Source organism: Schistocerca cancellata, chromosome 6, assembly GCF_023864275.1.
Source record: "Schistocerca cancellata isolate TAMUIC-IGC-003103 chromosome 6, iqSchCanc2.1, whole genome shotgun sequence".
NCBI classification, from domain to species: domain Eukaryota; kingdom Metazoa; phylum Arthropoda; class Insecta; order Orthoptera; family Acrididae; genus Schistocerca; species Schistocerca cancellata.
The window spans coordinates 509,624,660-509,645,687 of NC_064631.1; the positions used below are offsets into that span (position 1 = coordinate 509,624,660).

General features: G+C 42.7%; 1 protein-coding gene across 1 annotated transcript in view; it reads left to right on the forward strand.

Moving 5' to 3' along the window:
• The window catches only part of LOC126088406 (uncharacterized), a 992,980-nt gene that overhangs the window by 519,587 nt on the left and 452,365 nt on the right, over nucleotides 1-21,028 (forward strand). Inside the window, exon 7 of the mRNA XM_049906546.1 lies at nucleotides 8,487-8,639. Within this exon, the coding sequence (XP_049762503.1) occupies nucleotides 8,487-8,639 (153 nt within the window). The remainder of the gene's footprint in view (nucleotides 1-8,486; nucleotides 8,640-21,028) is intronic.

Here is a 21,028-nt window from a genome sequence, read left to right on the forward strand (position 1 = left end):
GTAAAACTGTGCAAACTCTACTGTGCCTACCTAGACGAGGACTCAATCAATCCAGTAGCCACGTGAAGCTCATGTTTGTCGTACCAGCATTGATTATTGTACTGAAAAGCGGATGGCAGAATGAAAATAAAAACTAAAGACCAATATCGACTCATCCGAAGCCCTAGAAAGTTACGTGCGCAAACGCCTGGCTTGGCTCCGATAAACTCAGTTTAGAAGCGGTTTTCTGTACTTTAGACGTAATAACATCCAAAAACCAAGAACTAAGTGATGTAATTGTAAATAATGTTTTTCACAAAATTATTAAGTGGTTCTCAGCAAACGAACTCTCTTTAAATTTTGATAAAACACAGTCCATACAGTTCCGTACAGTAAATGGCACAACTCCAGTAATAAATAAAGACTTTGAAGAGAAGTCTGTAGCTAAGGTAGAATTTTCAAAATTTTTAGGTGTGTCCATTAATGAGAGCATAAACTGGAAGCAACACATTGATGGTCTGCTGAAACGTCTGAGTTCAGCAACGTATGCTATTAGGGTTATTGCAAATTTTGGTGGTAAGAATCTCAGTAAATTAGCTTACTATGCCTACGTTCATTCACTGCTTTCGTATGCCATCATATTCTGGGGTGATTCATCGTTTAGTAGAAAAGTATTCATTGCTCAAAAACGTGTAATTAGAATAATTGCTGGAGCCCACCCACGGTCATCCTGCAGACATATATTTAAGGATCTAGGGATCCTCACAGTAATCTCACAGTATATATATTCACTTATGAAATTTGTTGTTAATAATCCAACCCAGTTCAAAAGTAACAGCAGTGTGCATAGCTATAACACCAGGAGAAAGGATGATCTTCACTATGCAGGGTTAAATCTGACTTTGGCACAGAAAGGGGTAAATTATGCTGCCACAAAAGTCTTTGGTCACCTACCAAACAGCATCAAAAGCCTGACAGATAGCCAACTAACATTTAAAAATAAATTAAAAGAATTTCTAGATGACAACTCCTTCTACTCATTGGCTGAATTTTTAGATATAAATTAAGGGAAAAAAACAACTTAAACATTAGTGTCATGCAATATTTTGTGTAATGTAATATCTTGTACAGACATTTTTTATTAACCTGACACGTTCCACATCATTACGAAGTGTCGTATTCATGATCTATGGTACAAGTATTAATCTAATCTAATCTAATCTAATCTGTGTTTGGCTGTGCCGTACGTCGTGCACGGTTAGCCAAAGCGTTTAAGGCGACCGCTCGCATAAAGCGGGAAACCCGGGTTCAACGGACGGTGCAGCACATATTTCATTGTCGGCATTCCATTATACAGATGATGGTTGTCCGTATTCGCAACTGCGAACGAATTTCACGTAACGAATAGTATTTCTCGACTGGATAAAGTGTAGCAAAGCCAGTCGCATTACACGTACCTAATAGCTGCAACAAATGTTTTGTAGTGTCAGGTTTAATTAGCTATTAAATAACAGAAAGATTTGGAATTAAATTCGATATATTTTCGCGTCTTGGTTGCAAGTTAACCACCAGGTCTGTACTAGTGTGAAGTTACAGTGCCGACATTCTGTCGCAATCACATTCACTCTAAACAACCAGCTTATACAAGCATCAAAAAGAGTTTTGCATCACCCCGGTTCCCAGAACTCCTGAATATAGAGTTGACTGTGGATATTGACACAGTCCCTTTGACTGTTCAGAGGTGTCACTAAACCAGCCGAAACATGAAAACAACCATGCGTGAGCAACGCCTATTAGACGGAGCCGATCAGTTCCCGTCATTCCACCAGGAAGGAGGTACACGGCTCGTGTTGTCTGTAGTTCAACCATGCCTAGACGGCCAATACCGCGGTTCGATCGCGTCCGCATTGTTACTTCGTGACACGAAGGGCTCTCAACAAGGGAAGTGTCCAGGCGACTCGGAGTGAAAGCGATGTTGTTCGGACACGGAGGAAATACAGAGAGACAGGCACTGCCGATGACACGCCTCGTTCAGGCCGCCCAAGGGCTACTACTGCAGTGGATGACCGCTACCGCGGATAGCACGATGGGGGCGCGAATAGTCGTCTATGAATTCGAATTCCTCGCCAGTACGCTGTCGATATGGTTGCACTTTCGTTCGGGGGATGGCATTCATGTATCGTACAGCCGTTGCGGCGCCTTCCATGAGCACCAGCGGCGTACGTCGGCCCCACATAATGCCATCCCAAAACAGCGGAGAATCTCCACCATACTACACTCGCTGGAGAGTGTGTCTAAGGCGTTCAGCCTGACCGGGTTGCCTCCAAACAAGTTCCCGACGATTGTCTGGTTTAAGGTATATGCGACACTCATCGGTGAAGAGAATTTGATGTCAATCCTGAGCGGTCCATTCGGCATGTTGTTGGCCCCATCTCTACCGCGCTGCATGTTGTCGTGGTTGCAAAGATGGACCTCGCTATGGACGTCGGGAGTGAAGTTGCGCATCATGCAGACTATTGCACACAGTTTGAGTCGTAACATGACGTCCTGTGGCTGCACAAAAAACATTATTCAACATGGTGGCATTGCTGTCAGGGTTCCTCCGAGCCATAATCCGTAGGTAGCGGTCGTCCACTGCAGTAGTAGCCCTTGGGCGGCCTGAGCGAGGAATGTCATCGACAGTTCCTATTTGTATTTCCTCCATGTCCGAACAACATCGCTTTCACTCCGAGACACCTAGACACTTTCCTTGTTGAGAGCCCTTCCTTGCACAAAGTAACAATGCGGACGCGATCGAACCGCGGTATTGACCAACTAGGCATGATTGAACTACAGACAACAAGAGCCGTATACCTCCTTCCTGGTGGAATGACTGGAAGTGATCGGCTGTCAGACCCCCCTCCGTCTAATAGGAATTGCTCATGCATGGTTGTTTTCATGTTTCGGCGGGTTTAATTCACTTGTAAGAAACAGTCACGACTGCTGCTGCTTTGAAGAAAAATTCTGTACTGGCGAAATGTTGCTAGGATTTCATGGACGATGCAGATTTAAAGTGTAAATGGTATCAAAATTTGGCATTCAAAATCATTATATTATGTGACACCAGAACACATTATCTCCTAGCTGCCCACATATGTACAGACAAAGGCAGCGAAGGGATGGGTCTGTCGTCTGAGAAGAAGAAATTGTTGTTACCAGCACAGAGGTTAATTTGACTGGCAAAACCTGTCGAAGGTACTTGGACATATATCAGCTCAGTAGAAGTTGTTTACGGACTGAAAAACGGGAGCTAATTTATGTATTCAATATGAAGAAAAATTTAAGGACAATTCCATTAATATTGTTGCCACTGCAGAATCGTAAATCGGACTGAAAAACGGAACCTAATTTATGTAGGCAATCTGTAGAAAAATAAAAGCATATTTCCATTAATTTTCTTGCCACAACAGAATCGTGAAGATTGATTTACTACAGACACGCCACTTGTTTCACGTGTGCCCAAAAAAAGTAAGACAGTGGTGTTAATTTCATCTATGCATCGTTGTAAATGCCCTAATAATAAGACAGGTAGGGGAGAGCGGGGCATGTTGAGACAAATTTCAGATTTTATTTTTTACAGTTTTGTTTTAATTTTGTTTTAACTGGGAAAATTATGATATTATACTTCAATTAGTTGTGCACTTTTCTATGGTATCGACGCTTTGATTTACCACATATCTCCCAAAATTGAAATATTTGTTTAATGCTGCAAAGTGTATCAATGTTCCCCACATGGGGGCAAGTTGATACTAGCGAGAGGCAAGTTGATACAAATGTATAAATAATAAGCTAATTGACATTAAGGTGGCAAATAATCACTCAATAGATAATTGAAAACGCATATTAAGCAGAATATGGTACAAAGGTAACGTAAGACATATTATTGACTTATTTTAAACACACAGATCATGAGATTGTGTTCATAACCTACTCAGAACCACTGATTATAAAGTCAGATGTACAGTGAATACAAGTGTACATCTTACAGTCTTTACTACATTCTATATGGGCCCATGGTCCCATTCTTTGCAAGAAATGCACTGTATCCAGTCCTGACCTGGCTTGGTTTCGGAGAATGGTTCCAAACATATGAGACACAAAGTGTCGTTCTCTTGCTCAGACTCTGATGCAACCTTCATTTTATTCTTTGGGACGCATTTCTTTTTCTTCATCGTGTTCTTCTCCATAGTCTCTCTATCATTTTAAAAAGTCTTTTTTTGGCGTTTATTGACTTGGCTACCATTTTAGCTTCCTTTTCTTTGGCTTCCTCTTCCAGTCTCTCCGCTACTGGTGTGCTAGTAAGGATAGCTGATTTTAAAGGTTTCTTCCCTTTTTTGATATTTTTCGCTCTCCAGCTTTAGGGTAAGTGCGGATGTCTTGAGGGCTCACAGTGAGTACACCTAGGGAAACATCCTTACTTGTAGATGGAACTGCAGTTGTGGTCTCAGTTCGGTTCACTTTGGACTGTAGACCATCAGCGTTGCTTGTCCCAGCCTGAGAAATCTTGAATGTGCTGTCTTGTGAAGTCGTCTCTCTATCCGTGACTGCGCTGGACAAGAAGTCATCATCAGTAAACACTTACCTGTTGTATGGCGCGATTCGTGTTGCTTGAAATCCAAATATGATATTTGTAGGATTTATTGCTCTAGGTAGTGCCATCTTTACTATGCCAGGAATGTCGTAGATTGTTACAGTTTTCCCTGGATTGTTGATCATCCAGTCGTCGACTGAAGCGAAGTAAAATTTCTTCAAAGGCCCATAAACTGACCTGTCAAGCGGTTGCAGGCGGTGGGAAGTGTGCGGGGGAAACGACAACATGACGATACCATTCTCTTTGCAAAAGTTGTTACGTGGCCGTGAAAATGTTTAATGAACTTCGAAAACGATTCAGATGTGATCCATCTGGATGGGTACGAAGTTCCATTACATCCTGGTGGTCCGTTTATGATCAAGTGATCCTTGAAGAATACTCTTGGAAATATGAACATCGAAGGGACTGAGTTGCCGACGGCACTGACAGCCAATACCATAGTGACAGTCTGCCCCCTTTTCACTGGCGTAGCTTTCCCTACTTGGCGTACTCCTTTCTGAGCAACGATTTTGTTTGGTCTCTGAACTGTTTGCACACCGGTCTCGTCGACATTCCAAATATCCTTAGGTTCAAACTTGTATTTATCTAAAGTACTCTTCAAATTGTCAAAAAATAGATCAACATTGGCTTTATTAAAACTGGTAGCGCGACTAAGGCTCGTAGCCTCAGGCTCCCTAATTAATAGTCGAGGTTGTCTTTTCATAAATAAGCTAAACCAGTCCTTTGTAGCCATTTTATGGTTAATCTATGAATCAGGCAATGTAAGATATTCCTATTAACCATAGCAAGTTCGTAAGCTAAAACTTTGATGTTTTATGGTATAAGTCCGTAGCGGATTTTAGAAGAGTGTATTATATACTCTTCGAGTTGAGATTCTAATTGGTCTGGAAAAATTTGTCTTCGTTTGCCATACCCCGTTTCACCTTGCGATTCATCTTTTTTTCTTATAAATCTAAACAATGTCATTTTGTCGATCTCGAAGGCTACAGCTGCTTCCCGTAAAGGCATGGTTTTGGTCTTGACGGCTTCATAGGCTTTTCCAAAGGTCTCATTCGGGACTTTCCCTCGATCTGTCTTCCTGGTATAATTTCGAACCATGTTTCTGTAAGAAAAGACAAAACTCTATTTTTTACAATATTGGGGTACGTTGATGCACTGTATCAATTTGCCCCAGCTACGCGTATCAATTTGCCCCATTGAATAAGTGTTTCTTAAGTCAGACTTAAGTCTCTAAAATATAAAGTCTAGAAAGATGAAATTATCATGAAATTCTTACCAAGGAACAGGCGTTTAACTGAGCCAAAAGTGAACTTCCTTAAGAATATCCTCTTGCTGGTACGCCAACTCAAACACACTAGCCAACAATTACTTTCTACTCATCAAAACACAGTTTCAACAATAAAAACGCGTAGAGTACTCTGTTGATAGCTGGACGCCGTGTGGCACTGCGTCGCGGTAAACAACAGCCTCTACTCGCTCATGTCCGCCCTGCGCATGCGTGTTAGCTTACAGTCCCATCTATATCAACTTGCCCACGTATCCACTTGCCCCACTCTCCCCTAAGACTGAAATAATGCTATTTTATAATCTAACAAACCAGTATGTTGACGAATTAGATCCAAACTGTATGAACGTTTCAAATAGTAGGTACACCCGTCGTTGGCCAATGACAGTGTTCTTTGGAATTCTGAACATTGCTGTCGTAAATTAGCATGTACTTCTGTCAGCCTTCAGCGACAATAAATACCTCTCAAGATTTGATTTCCTGCAAGGTCTTTCAAGAAACTGTGCGACATGTATCTAAATGAAAGGTTACTCACTGCAAGCTACCTACAGAACTCAGAGGTTCAGTTACCCTCCATAGTGCAGAAGATTGGTCCAGCGAAACTAAAGAGGTATTTCCTGTGTCCTCATACATTGTATAAGAAGACTGAAGCGGCCTGTATAAACAGCAAACGACATATTTCTGCATCCTGCAGGCGCTCAATCTGCTTCGAATGTGTGGATGAATGAAAAATTGCTTAAGTTCAGCGTTTGTGAAATTGCCTTCATTTGAAGCTTACATGATTAATCTTCCTTTAATTTTTTTATTTTGGACACTAATGCACATAACTGCACTTCTCCTAATTATCTTCAATGTACTTTAAAGTTTTTTAATTAGTTAACAGATGCAATGCAATTTGTAGCTGTTGCGATAACGAGACATTAGTTTTCAAACAAGCCATTGTTATGTTTTGATTTGGTAAAGAAGTTTTCATGTCAAAAAATAGTAAACAACAATCGGAATAACCTGTAGTCATTGCTTTATATTTCTGTCCAAATGCCTATTTAGAAAATGTAGTAGGAATACGGAGTATGTAAATATCCCATGATACAGTTTATTTTGTAAAACATTGTCACCGACTGAGAGTTAAGGAGACTATCAGATGTTGCGTCCTTCAAACAGAAGTATGGAATATAAGCTGCTGTATGATTACAGATTTTTGATGTGATCCAAGCGGTAGAGGCACATAGAAAATGCCCAATATGGCGAAATTAGCTGATAGCTGAATCACGAAATAAATTGATTATTTCAGAATAAAAACAGCCCGGACAGGAATATTAATTTCCTCAAGAGATGCAGTGAATATTTCATGTTCGACCTCACTGAGCTCTTCTAGTCAGCCGAATCTGCTGTTGCTGCTTCTCTGCTGACAACACAATGCTTCCCACCTCCTTTCGTACCGGCGGGTCCACCTGTCGTGACATCTCGTGGCCAATGTGCATTACATAAATGGGGGGGGGGGATCTGGATACTTTCAATCACATAATGTAAATGAAAGGATAAAATATACCAATATAGAAAATGGTGTGGCAAAAGTGAATTCATGCCTAAAACATAAGACTGAGTCCGCAGCTCGTGGTCGTGCGGTAGCGTTCTCGCTTCCCACGCCCGCGTTCCCGGGTTCGATTCCCGGCGGGGTCAGGGATTTTCTCTGCCTCGTGATGACTGGGTGTTGTGTGATGTCCTTAGGTTAGTTATGTTTAAGTAGTTCTAAGTTCTAGGGGACTGATCACCATAGATGTTAAGTCCCATAGTGCTCAGAGCCATTTTTTTTTTTCGTAAGACTGAAAGGAAATGCAAAGTTGTAGAAAAGTACTTGGCCGTGGGGAAGATAGACACAGCTCAGAGAAAACTTGAATTAATCATTGTAGAAATAAGAACCTGAGGTATGAACGTCACGAGCTGAGACAACAGAGAACTGCTAAGCAGAGAAGGAAAGGCTCAAAACTAGCAGGAATATATGGAAGGAAAGGAAATAAACGCGGAGACTGGATGAAGATGAGATGTGGAAACGTGATCCAGAAGAATTTGACAGACCACCAAATGAAGTCAAAAAAGGCACCTGTAGTAGAAGGCATTGCATGTTGCTATTTTATAGCAAGGACACAGCACAGTGTTTCAGAGGATGAACAGGGAACAATTATAATCTGAGATAAACAAAAGTCCTTCGATTAAGGACTTAAGGCATGCATTCTTTCTTCCCTACAGTACAACATAAATAAATATCACAAACGATCATAACAATAACGTAACTTATTTTATTTGGTTGATAGTTAAAACTTTACCGATCCCTCATAATACTCGTCTTTGCCCAGCTTATAGCTGTTTCAAGTATCTTACACCACCTTGGGCTTTCTGAATAACTGGTGTTGCGTTGTAAGCACAATAATACTGATATGATGTGGTCCCGGGCGCTGATAACCGCGCAGTTGAGCGCCACACAAACCAAACATCATCATCATCATCATCATCATGTGGTCTGCTTGCAGAAGTATTCCTCACGTGTACGTTGCTGTTACCCGTGTATATGTCGGCCTGTTTTGTGTGTTGCAGGTCCTCCCGGGCTGGACGGCCGAGACGGAGTGCCCGGAGAGCCCGGCCTGGACGGGCTGCCCGGCCGCAACGGGCTGGACGGGGTGCCCGGCAGGCCGGGAACGGACGGTGTGCCGGGGACGCCTGGCACGCCAGGCAGGAACGGCACCGACGGTGTGTCACTAGCATGCAGCAAACAGCACGTAGCACACAGCAGACAGCGAACAACGAACAGTATACGGCAAACAGCACAAGCATACAGCAGAAAGCATACATCAAAGAACAGACAGCAAACAGCATACAGTAAACAGCAAACAGCATACAACAAACAGCACACAGCAAACAGCAGACAGTAGGCAGCATACAGCAGACATCAAACAGTCTACAGAACGCAGCAAATGATGTACATCAAACAGCAGAGACGTGCAGCTACAGTTGTAATTTCTATTTTATGTTTGGGATACAAGGAGCATTTCAAAAACTGCAGGCTAGATTACAGATGCTACAATGGGGTGTGATATGTCTGCTGCAGTCGCAATTTCTGTTTTTTGTTTGTGATACACGGGGCGTTTCGGAAGCTGGCGGCTCAGTTACAGTAGGTCAACATTAGTTTTTCATCACTTTTTGCCGGCCGGAGTGGCAGAGCGGTTCTAGGCGCTACAGTCTGGAACAGCGCGACTGCTACGGTCGCAGGTTCGAATCTTGCCTCGGGCATGGATTTGTGTGATGTCCTTAGGTTAGTTAGGTTTAAGTAGTTCTAAGTTCTAGGGGACTGATGACCACAGCAGTTAAGTCCCATAGTGCTCAGTGCCATTTGCACCATTTTTTCATCACTTTGTGTAGCGTGCACGTCCCTCTGCTTCTATTTGATAAATATTAAGTTAAAAGCAAAGAGTGTCACTTGTGGAACTATACAATGTTAGAAGCAGAAAACTTCTCGTAAAAATCAGCCTCAAAACGGCTCAAATTACACCCATGGATTACCGTAATGAGAAATGTAAAGAATAAAACTTTAATTATTGCATCAAAAGCAGCGGCTCCGTAATTTAATGATTCTGTCCTTCCCTCTGCATTCAGCCTTTAGTATGACACGGTTATCCCTATTTTTAGGATTCCATACCTCAGTTAGTAAAAACGAAACCTGAATACAATCGCTTTGTTGTCCAACTCTGTGGCCGGCCGCTATGGCCGAGTGGTTCTAGGCGCTTCAGTCCGGAACCGCGCTGCTGCTACGGTCGCAGGTTCGAATCCCTCCTCGGGTACGGGTGTGTGTGATGTCCTTAGGTTGGTTAGGTTTAAGTAGTTTTAAGTATAGGGGTCTGATGACCTCAGATGTTTGTCCCACAGTGGTTGGAGCCGTTTGAACCATTTTTTACAACTCTTTCCGCCTGTTAAGACCTCGTTTTCTCAGTAAGGTATTGAATTATCCGGTTGAAATTTACACTAAATAGTAAGGTCTACGGTCAATTGGCACTGTAAAAAATTTAAACTTCCAAGTCAATGCAATCCAAAGATACACCCACTTATGTCACGTACTACAAAGCATAATGTACGGCTTTGGCCCTTACTTAGCTTGCATTCATCGCGAATCGGTCGACCAGGACAAAGTCTCAAGCGACTGGAAAAAAAGCTCAGGTGACTACTGTATATAAGAAGGGTAAAAGAACAGACACGTAGAATTACAGACCAATATCTTTAGCATCGGTTTGCTGCAGAACCGTTGAACATATTCTAAGTTCGAATATAATAAATTTCCTTGAAAGCGAAAAGAACCCAGTACTTTGTCATCGATGGTGGATGTTCATTATAGAGAAGCATATCATCAGGCGTGCCCCAGCGAAGTGTGATAGGATTCCTGTTACTTTTTACACACATAACTGATCTGATGATAGGGCAAGCAGCAGTCTGCCGGTCTTTTCTGATGGTGCTCTGATGTATGGGAAGGTTGAATGACTGCAGGATGATGCAATATGGCGTGAACAAAAATTTCAGTTGATGTGATGAAAGGCAGCTAACTGTAAATGTAGATAAATGTAAGTAAATGTAGAGGAGTAGGTAAAGCAAACATGTGGCGTTCGAGTACAGCTTTAGTACTGTGTTGCTTGACCCAGTCATGTCGATTAATTGTGTAGGCGTAGCGTTGCGATGCTATATGAAATGGAATGAGCAAGTGAGAATTGCAGTAGGGAAGGCGAATGGTCGACTTCAGTTTATTGGGAGAATTTTAGGGAAGTGTACTTCGCCTGTAAAGGTGACCACATGTAGTACACAGGCGTGACCCATTGTCGAATGCTGTTCGACTGTTTGGGATTCGCACTAGTCCGAACTAAAGAAGACATCGAAGCAATTCAGAGGCAGGTTGCTAGATTTTTTTACGGATAGGTTCGAATAATACGCAAGTATTACCGAGTGCTCAACTAAGAATCGCTGGAGAGAAGGCGACGTTCTTTTCGAAGAACAATACTGAGAAAATTTAGAGAACTGGCATTTAAGGCTGACTGCACAACGATTCTACTGCCCCCAACGTACATTTCGCGCAGGGACCATGGAAATAAGGTTAGAGAGATTAGGGCTCGTACGGAGGGAGATGGACAATCATTTTTCCCTCGCCCGCGCAGTGCAGTGACTTACCGAGTATATACTTTGATGTACATGTAGATGTTTTGATACTCGCAAACTGAGTCAGTAAAACGTATAGGACTGTCTGTACACATAACGAAGTTTGTACGGTACCCTTAGAGTGCGAGTCCTTCTCACCCTTGTGCACTTTTTCCAGTAACGGATGACGTGGCGGAGACCATTATGGAAGTCTGCATTTTGGCTGTTCAGGAACATTTTCGCCTTGATTTATTTGTGGAAATGTCTGCCAAACAATAGTTTCTTCATTTGAGGAAAATGGTAGAGGTCACTGTGTGGCAAGGCAGGAGAAACAGCGGGGAAAGGCGATGGGGCTTAAGTAAAATAATTTGATAGTCGAAACAAGCAGCAAGAGTGACTTTGCTCTGTACAGAAACGGCTGGCGCATTGTCGTGAAGCAAAACAACCTCCTAAACCGATTGTCTCGCATCTTCATCCTGACACCTTCCAGTAACTTCATCAGGAATTTTTGACAGTATGCATCTGTAATGGTTTACTGTTTACTAGCAAAGTCTATTAGTACCACAGCATCTAAGACGCAAACACAGCCAAAGGTGCCCTACGATGCTTAGGTCTTAACGCTTTTCGGCGCTGGTGCATCGATGTCTCTCTACTCCTTGGTTTTCCCGTTTGGCTCTGATTCATAGTGATACACCAATCACGCAACTACGGTGATTAGGCCACTAAACGTCTTCTGGACTGGCCTGACTAATCTTTTCACTCTCTCGTTACTGCCTCCGTTTGGCGAGATTTCTGAATAGGATTGTTGGTGCATTGTTCCCCTTCGAATGCACAAACTGATTTTTCGCACGGTACGCTATTGAAGTCCGCAGAGGCATGGTTATTCTGGAGTGAAGGCTGTGGAATGGGGCACAGGGCAGCTCACGGGTGCGGAGAGACGCTGTGGAGATCTGTGAGCATTTTATTTTCTTTGCCTCAAGTGGCACAAGTGTCCGCTGTCCCGCTCACATCGAATTTCCCATACTTGGCAGCTTTGTCGCTCTGCTTTGCTGAGGACCAGCCCCGTTGCCCGTGACCCAGTGGCGACAACCCACAGCGAGGCTCGCTTCGATGGCGGCCACGCGCCGTGCTCACTTACAAGGGAACCTCCCCATCGCACCCCCCTCAGATTTAGTTGTAAGTTGGCACAGGGATAGGCCTTGAAAAACTGAACACAGATCAATCGAGAAAACAGTAAGAAGTTGTGTGGAACTATGAAAAAAATAAACAAAATATACAAACTGAGTAGTCCATGTGCAAGGTAGACAACATCAAGGAACGTCTGAGATTACGAGCGCAGTGGTCCCGTGGTTAGCGTGAGCAGTTGCTGTTTGAGAGGTCCTTGGTTCAAATTTTCTCTCGAGTGAAAAGTTTAATTTTTTATTTTCAGACAATTATCAAAGTTCAGGCACTAACACATAATCAACTTCGCTCTCCAAAATTCCGGGACATGTTCAGATTTTCTTGGACATATGCAAGATTTGACGGTCTACACACGGAAACATTTGAAAACGTAAAAAACATATGTTTTGACAGAGCACAGAGAAAACTGTGCGACTGTGAAACTGTTGCATTCATTTGTTGCAGTTTATGTGACAAACTGTTATGTTTTCATCACTTTTTTGGGAGTGATTATCACATCAACAAGAAAACCTAAATCATGCAAGGTAGAAGAATCTTTTTACCCATTCGCCAAGTGTGCAAGTTAGATGGGTCGACAACATATTCCTCTCATGTGACGCACATGCCGTCACCAGTGTCGTATACAATATATCAGACGTGTTTTCCTGTGGAGGAGTCGTTTGACCTATGACCTTGCGATCAAATGTTTTCGGTTCCTATTGGAGAGGCACTACTAATCTACTAATCTACTAATCGCACGGTTTTGCGGTGCGGTCGCAAAACACAGACACTAAACTTATTACAGTGAACAGAGACGTCAATGAATGAACGGACAGATCATAATTTTGCGAAAAATAAAGAAAGTAAAATTTTCGCTCGAGCGAAGACTCGAACCAAGGACCTCACGTTCCACAGCTGCTCACTCTAACCACGGGACAACGGCGCTCCTCAGCGCACATTGTCCTTGATGTTGACTATCTTACGCATGGACTACTCAGTTTGTATATTTTGGTTATTTTTTCATAGTTCCACACAACTTCTTCCTGTTTTCTCGATTGATCTGTGTTCAGTTTTTCAAGGCCTATCCCTGTGCCAACTTACAACTAAATCTGAGGGGGGGTGCGATGGGGAGGTTCCCTTGTTAGTACTCGCGCGACGCCGGCCCGCTCCACGCAATGGCGGAAGGCGGCTGCTGTTGGGTGGATGCATTCTGCAGCAGCCGGGACACGACACCACTGCCTCTGGGCAGGAGTCGACCGTGCTGCTGGAAGGCCTGATATGGTCTGCTGCTGGCTGTTTCCAAATCCCTTGCGTACTCAGTGGGTCGAACCATGATCCCGCCACATACGGGAACTGTGGTCCTCTGTCGGAGGAGGAGGACTAGGAGATCAGGGTTTAATGTCCTCCTCTCTCGGAATACGCCTCTTTAACTCACGTACTGACACACACTGAGTTAGCAACAGTGCACTGTTTCGACGGTGGCATCCAGAAAGCGTTAATCGCTATCGCAATGAGCACGCCGATCGTCAACTCTTGAGCTCGTGTCCATGACGGCCCGACGTCCTGTGCTACTTCACAGTGTATAAAATGAAATCACCGTGTGGCATTACTGGCCGGGAGGCCCCATCCGGGAAAGTTCGGCCACCGAGTGCGAGTCTTATTTCAGACGACGCCACTTTGGGCGACTCACGTCCCGGTGATGAGGATGAAATGATGATCAGGACAACACAACAGCCAGTCTACGAGCGGAGAAAAGTCTCCAACCCGGCCAGGAATCTATCCCGGGTCCGCTGCATGGGAGGCAAGCACATTACCATCCAGCTAAGCAGGCGCACCACAGTGCATAAACTTACTATCAAGAATCCCGCGCCTGACCTACGGGTACGGCTGCAATCCACTGCTGCTAATTCACACTAAAACTACTTTATAAAGTGGCACCGCTACACTATCGTTAGGCTGCGCCATTTCCTTCTCCTCTAGCGGCTTGCTACGGTAGTGAAGTGCACGGAATATAAACACGACAGTAAACATGCACCTGAAAACAAATAAAAAATTAATTATGCAACTTTTTCTTGTTTCGGCTGCCTCCCCTAGGAGTCGTCAGGATTATTTCTCTGGTGTTTCAGCAAATACATTACTGGCCATTAAAATTGCTACACCACGAAGATGACGCGCTACAGACGCGAAATTTAACCGACAGCAAGAAGATGCTGTCACACGCAAATGATTAGCTTTTCAGAGCATTCACAAAAAGGTTGGATTCAGTGGCGACACCTACAACGTGCTGCCATGAGGATAGTTTCCAACCGATTTCTCATACACAAACAGCAGTTGACCGGCGATGCCTGGTGAAACGTTGTTGTGATGCCTCGTGTAAGGAGGAGAAATGCGTACCACCACGTTTCCGACTTTGATAAAGGTTGGATTGTAGCCTATCGCGATTTCGGTTTATCGTAACGCGACATTGCTGCTCGCGTTGGTCGAGATCCAATGACTGTTAGCAGAATATGGAATCGGTGGGTTCAGGAGGGTAAAACGGAACGCCTTGCTGGATCCAAAAAAATGGTTCAAATGGCTCTGAGCACTACGCGACTTAACGTCTGAGGTCATCAGTCGCCTAGAACTTAGAACTCATTAAAAGTAACTAACCTAAGGACATCACACACATCCATGCCAGAGGCAGGATTCGAACCTGCGACCGTAGCCGTCGCTCGGCTCCAGATTGTATCCCCTAGAAGCGCACGGCCACTCCGGCCGGCCTGCTGGATCCCAACGGCCTCGTATCGCTAGCAGTCGAGATGACAGGCATCTTATCCGCGTGGCTGTAACGGATCGTGCAGCCACGTCTCGATCCCTGAGTCAACAGATGGGGACGTTTGCAAGACAACAACCATCTGCACGAACAGGTCGACGACTTTTGCAGCAGCATGGACTATCAGCTCGGAGACCATGACTGCGGTTACCTTTGACGTGGTGTACTGCGCCTGCGGTGGTGTACTCAACGACGAAGCTGGGTGCACGAATGGCAAAACGTCATTTTTTCGGATGAATCCAGGTTCTGTTTACAGCATCATGATGGTCGCATCCGTGTTTGGCGACATCGCGGTTAACGCACATTGGAAGCGTGTATTCGTCATCGCCGTACTGGCGTATCACCCGGCGTGTTGGTATCGGGTGCAATTTGTTACACGTCTCGGTCACCTCTTGTTCGCATTGACGGCACTTTGAACAGTGGACGTTACATTTCAGATGTTTCACGACCAGTGGTTCTACCCTTCATTCGAAATTCCAGCAGGATAATGCACGACCGCATGTTGCAGGTTCTGTTCGGGCCTTTCTGGATACAGAAAATGTTTGTCTGCTGCCGTGGCCAGCACATTCTCCAGATCTCTCACCAATTGAAAACGTCTGGTCAATGGTGGTCGAGCAACTGGCTCGTCACAATACGCCAGTCACTACTCTTGATGAACTGTGGCATCGTGTTGAAGTAGCATGGGCAGCTGTACCTGTACACACCATCCAAGCTCTGTTTGACTCAATGCTCAGGTGTATCAAGGCTGTAATTACGGCCAGAGGTGGTTGTTCTGGGTACTGATTTCTCAGGATCTATGCGCCCAAATTGCGTGAAAATGTAATCACATGTCAGTTTTAGTATAGCATATTTATCCAATGAATACCCGTTCATCATCTGCATTTCTTCTTGGTGTAGCAATTTTAATGGCCAGTAGTGTATTTGCAGTTGCGTTTTGCATTGTGTAGCATGAGTCGATCCAAAAAAATGCTGATCCCTTGTAAACAAAGATCTTCGGTTTCTTACCTATTACAATGAAGTTACTTATAAAGTGATGTAGGTTGCAGTAGGTACTGGGAAATGAAGAAGCTTGCACAGGATAGAGTAGCATGGAGAGCTGCATCAAACCAGTCTCAGGACTGAAGACCATAACAACAAAGTGAAATTTTATGACTCCATTCCATAGAGACGTCCCAAACTGGTCTACCAGGATATCCGGTTTAACGACTGTATTAGTAGGAACAGTTAAACACCAAGAACAACTAGTATTCCAGTAGCGACTGGGTAGCGCTGCTGTATGGTGGTGGCAGGAAGCGAGGTCTTGGAGGTACACGATACGGGGCCAGTTGGGCAAAGTCTGCTTTTGGAACACCGATAATTCTTCTTGTTACACTGCCCCTGTTAATTAATCTCTTTGAGACGAAAATCACTTTACACTAATTTGTGACCGCTTTATGGAATGGGTATGTAAAATTCCACCTCTTCGACTGAGCCATATTACTGCCAACGAAATCTTGATTAGTAGCTTAAAACGAATGTGTAATTCGCTTCGGATCATTCGTATATTCGATACGAGAGCCTCTCCTGCTGCCGGATTTGAGAGGATAGTAGCCTCAGTGACAGTATTTTCAATAGTTCTGATCTGCGAACAGATTCCTTCGTGGTATTCTAATCATAAACAGATAAGCCATAAATACCACTTTCCTGTTTTATGTGAAAATGTTCAAATGTGTGTGAATTCCTAAGGGGCCAAACTTCTGAGCTCATCAGTCACTAGACTTACACACTATCTAAACTAACTTACGCTAAGAACAACACACACATCCATGCCCGGGGGCGGACTTGAACCTCCGTTGGGAGAGTCCACGCAATCCGTGACAAGGCACCTCAAACCGCGCTGCTCTGTGAAGCGCCCACGCCTAGCACCCTTTGGATGGGATTCGAGTGTGGAGGGGTGTCATGTAGAATAAAATGAAACAAATGACAACGATGATAGAGCCAAGTTGACGGTCTCAGTGGCGACTGGGGACAGTGCTGATCCTACAGATTGTAAAGGCGTTAGGTAAATGACTTATGTTTAGAGAAATTTGGTGGTAGACATAAGGAATTCTGTCTGAGTTAAAATAATACTATTACCACTGCTACTAATATAATAACAATAATAATAATAATAATAATAATAATAATGTCTGCTTCACTTTTGGGGATGACGCTATAGACGATAAAGGGAGACACATACGTGAAATTCTGGAACGTGTGAAGAAGTTCCATCCAAGTTTAGAATACATGTGGTTAGAAGTGAGTCCAGAGATGTAATCTGGACAATCGCTGATCAGCTCAGAAACACAGAAAATATCTAAAGCAAGAAAAATACTTTAATCATTTTCTGTATTGTATAGATAACTTCAGAGACATGTATGTAAAATACATTTATATTTACGCTTAAGACGTCTCATTCCTTGCCCTGTTTTATATAACAGGAGAAAATATACGTAACTGGGCAACGCAAATTAATCGGATATTTATGGCTAAAGTAACCATTTCTCTCAAACTGCTCACTGGATCCTGTAAAAGTTTCACAATCTTAAAGATCTAATTGAGTCTCAAGTCAGTACATCTGCTGACTGAAGTAGATAGTACTCTTTCATCATATTACTTTCTGTTCTCATACTTGTATGACATTCTCATTGATCTGGACTTGCTTAACACAGCCAGTATGAACTGATACATAAGAAAGTAACGAAGTATTGTAGTTACACGCTTGAAAATATCCCTCCAGGGCTTTAAATGCATTGTGTATCTTAAACAAAAAAAACGATTTTAGATTGGAAACGGTTTTCTAGTTATTTACTTATTTTCATTTTACGAAAATGTCCCAACCATTTAGTCAACTTCGAGTATTCACTATAAATAAATATAGTATTAGCTCATTCATAGGTATGAAGGTTCTGACCATCGCGTTTTGGAAAATCTTAGGAAATTCTAACAATGGAGAAAAGCAACGGGTTGACCGAAACTCTTCAGTAATCTCTCATTGATATGCGTGGTGTCGTAACAGCACTAAGTTTACAAAAAGCAGGAAAACTAATTACTGTGGCGCCACTACCTCACCATCAAACGAACTCACTAATGAATGATATTTAAAATCTTATTTGACGTCGCTTAGTATCTCCACGGTCTACAGCAGTGCCCAAAACCTTCATTTATAAATTTTGCTTGTGAGCAACATCAAAATTCCACACTGTCTTCTGCAATGTGTTTCAAGTTTGGTCCTTGACTGGGCAACAGCGCTTGCACACAGCATTTAATTCGTCATATACAACAGTATTCTGTCGTCTCTGGTGAAATGTTACTGAATAGCGTGCGTCTTTTGAAGATAACTTGTAAGGTTACGTGAGCATCAGTTACAGGTTTAGCTGTTTCTTTCGATTTTGTAGTGCTGTTTTCTGTTGTGCGTTGAAAACTGCATATAGCCAGCCTCTGTGACCGAGCGGTTCTAGGCGCTTCAGTACGGAACCGCGCTGCTGCTACGGTCTCAGGTTCGAATTCTGCCTCGGGCATGGACTTGTGTGATGTCCTTAGGTTAGTTAGGTTTAAGTAGTTCTAAGTCTGGGGGACTGATGACCTTAGATGTTAAGTCCCGTAGTACTTAGGGCCACTTGAACCATTTGAAAACTGCCTATACACAGTATATGAGGAAGTCTTGAAGGTCAGTTATGGTACTAGTATGTTAGCGAATGCTTACTTGGAACATTGCAAACGGTCTGATCCATTCCGGGAAGAGCAAGTCTGGCTTTAACTAGGGACAAGAAGTCCAAAAGAAGAAGAAAATTGTAGCTCCAGTGTCAGTGAATCATGTACAATATATTTTTGCGCACTGGCTAGATTATGGACCGTAAAGGGAGATTTGGTGTCGGCCTTCAGGGGTATTCGGGTATAAATTGTAGAAAATACGGAATTCTTCCGTGTTTTGTGCAAAAAAAGACATTTCACATGAAATAGTGCAAAATGTTACCATATTATTAACCACAGGAACAACCTTGTAGAATATAACAAAATAATAAGCATCCAGTTGCACAAAAGAAATTTAATTTCTTTCCTAGTTTCATCAGGAAGTTATCGAATTATTTGCGAGTGTCAACAATAAAATGCATACAGCAAAATTTCAACGTCCTAAAAATATGCAGGAGCAATAAGTAATACACTACTCAAGCCATTAATGGATTCATTATTCTATCACTTGCTTCTGTATATTTTTAGGACCATGGAATTTTTCTGTATACATCTTATTGTTGACACCCACTAATAATGCGGTACGTGTAACCCTCTGAAGAAGGGCACTAAGTGCCCGAAACCGGTAAATAAATTAAATTTCTTTTATGGCAGCTGGTTGCTGATCATTTCGTTATATACGACTACAATTGCTGAGGATGGATATAATACTGAACATTGTAGTATTTATGGTGCAGCATCCGTTTTCCTCGTGTGGGCAATTATATTTGAAATGAAACAAACTGTATTTTGACAAAGTGGATGTAAAAGCGTTCAAGTGTGCATTTACATCTAATTTAAATTACTTAATACTTTTTCTTCACAATATTACTATGTGTGGCAAACAACAGATTACACTACTACTGGCAGGTTTCGTACACATAAACGAAATAAGAGATTTTAATGCGATAAGTTTGTACAGCGTTATCTGTCATCGGTATTAAAATTGAACTCTCTCTCGCTCTTAGCGATTCCGAAGCTAGTTACGTTTGTCTTTATGGATGATTTGGATCGCACAAACAGTTCTGAAATAGATACAGTTGGATCAGCAACGTTACAACCTCTCCTGACAAGTGTGTCACATACAGTTAAAGTTCAGTAACAAAGCTAGTTCACGCGCGTAAACCAACAGACAGCGATAGCGAATGCCCTCTGTACTGTACACATCGAGGCGCGTACCGAAGTGGAGAGTCCGCGAACTTCCTTTGATAAATCACTAAATAATCGACGAGTGGAACACCAGCAAGCACATTCGAAAGCGAAAAATAAAATGCTGTTCGTTCGTGCTGGCCTACCGTTTATACCGGATAGGACGCTATGTTAGCTGACACGTACTAGCTTGTACACGCTCCGGTTAAACCGATGTTTTGCTGTTGCTCAGGAGCTTAGAAGCATCACGCACGACATGTGGTACACGATAAAGCGAGTTTTCGAGCTACGGATTGGGCTCACGTGTTAGTCTTCTACCCTGACAGCCTCGAGAAACGGACGCATAATAGTGATCAAGATCGCGACAAATATTAAAATCGCCGCAAAGATTTCACCAGTATCAAGAGTATTGGAACAGTACCGCGACCAAGTAAATACTAGTAACGTTTAAAGTAAGAATTACACTTTACCGCACATTTTGGGCCCATAAATTATCGGTTGGTGGTACATGACTCAAATTTGTGAAATCTGTTAAATGAGAAGGTGCTTTAAATATTCACAACTCCACTGATACAAACATTTAATGCAGTTCGTTTAATGCAGTATATATATATATATATATATATATATATATATATATATGACGAAACAATTAAGTGTGTGTTTCTCCTTTTAAGGTAGTTCAACTAAGATTCGGCAAAGAATATAAGGGTACTTCCCGTAATTCCAGTCTGCCTGCCGCTGAGGTGACCTCTAGGGCAACCTTAATCAACCTGGACCATATCGAAAGGCAACTTTTCAGATATGTCTAACCTAGTTGTAGCAGTAGCTGATCGACCCATTCGAACCCAGCGAATTTTACTAGTTGAGATCCCAGCCGAAATTGTGCTTCGCAAACACAGTTTGTACCAGTTATTAGTTCCACAATTATTAAAATGAACTCAAAAAATTCCCAAGAATCTGATTTGCTTTAAATTTTTTTTGATGGGTGCTTATTTAATTATATAGTCTATGTTCATTTTATACATTTCCAAATAATAGTCATCTCTTTTATGACCTGTCGAAGTCCAGCATTTTTTATTTCCAAGGCAAT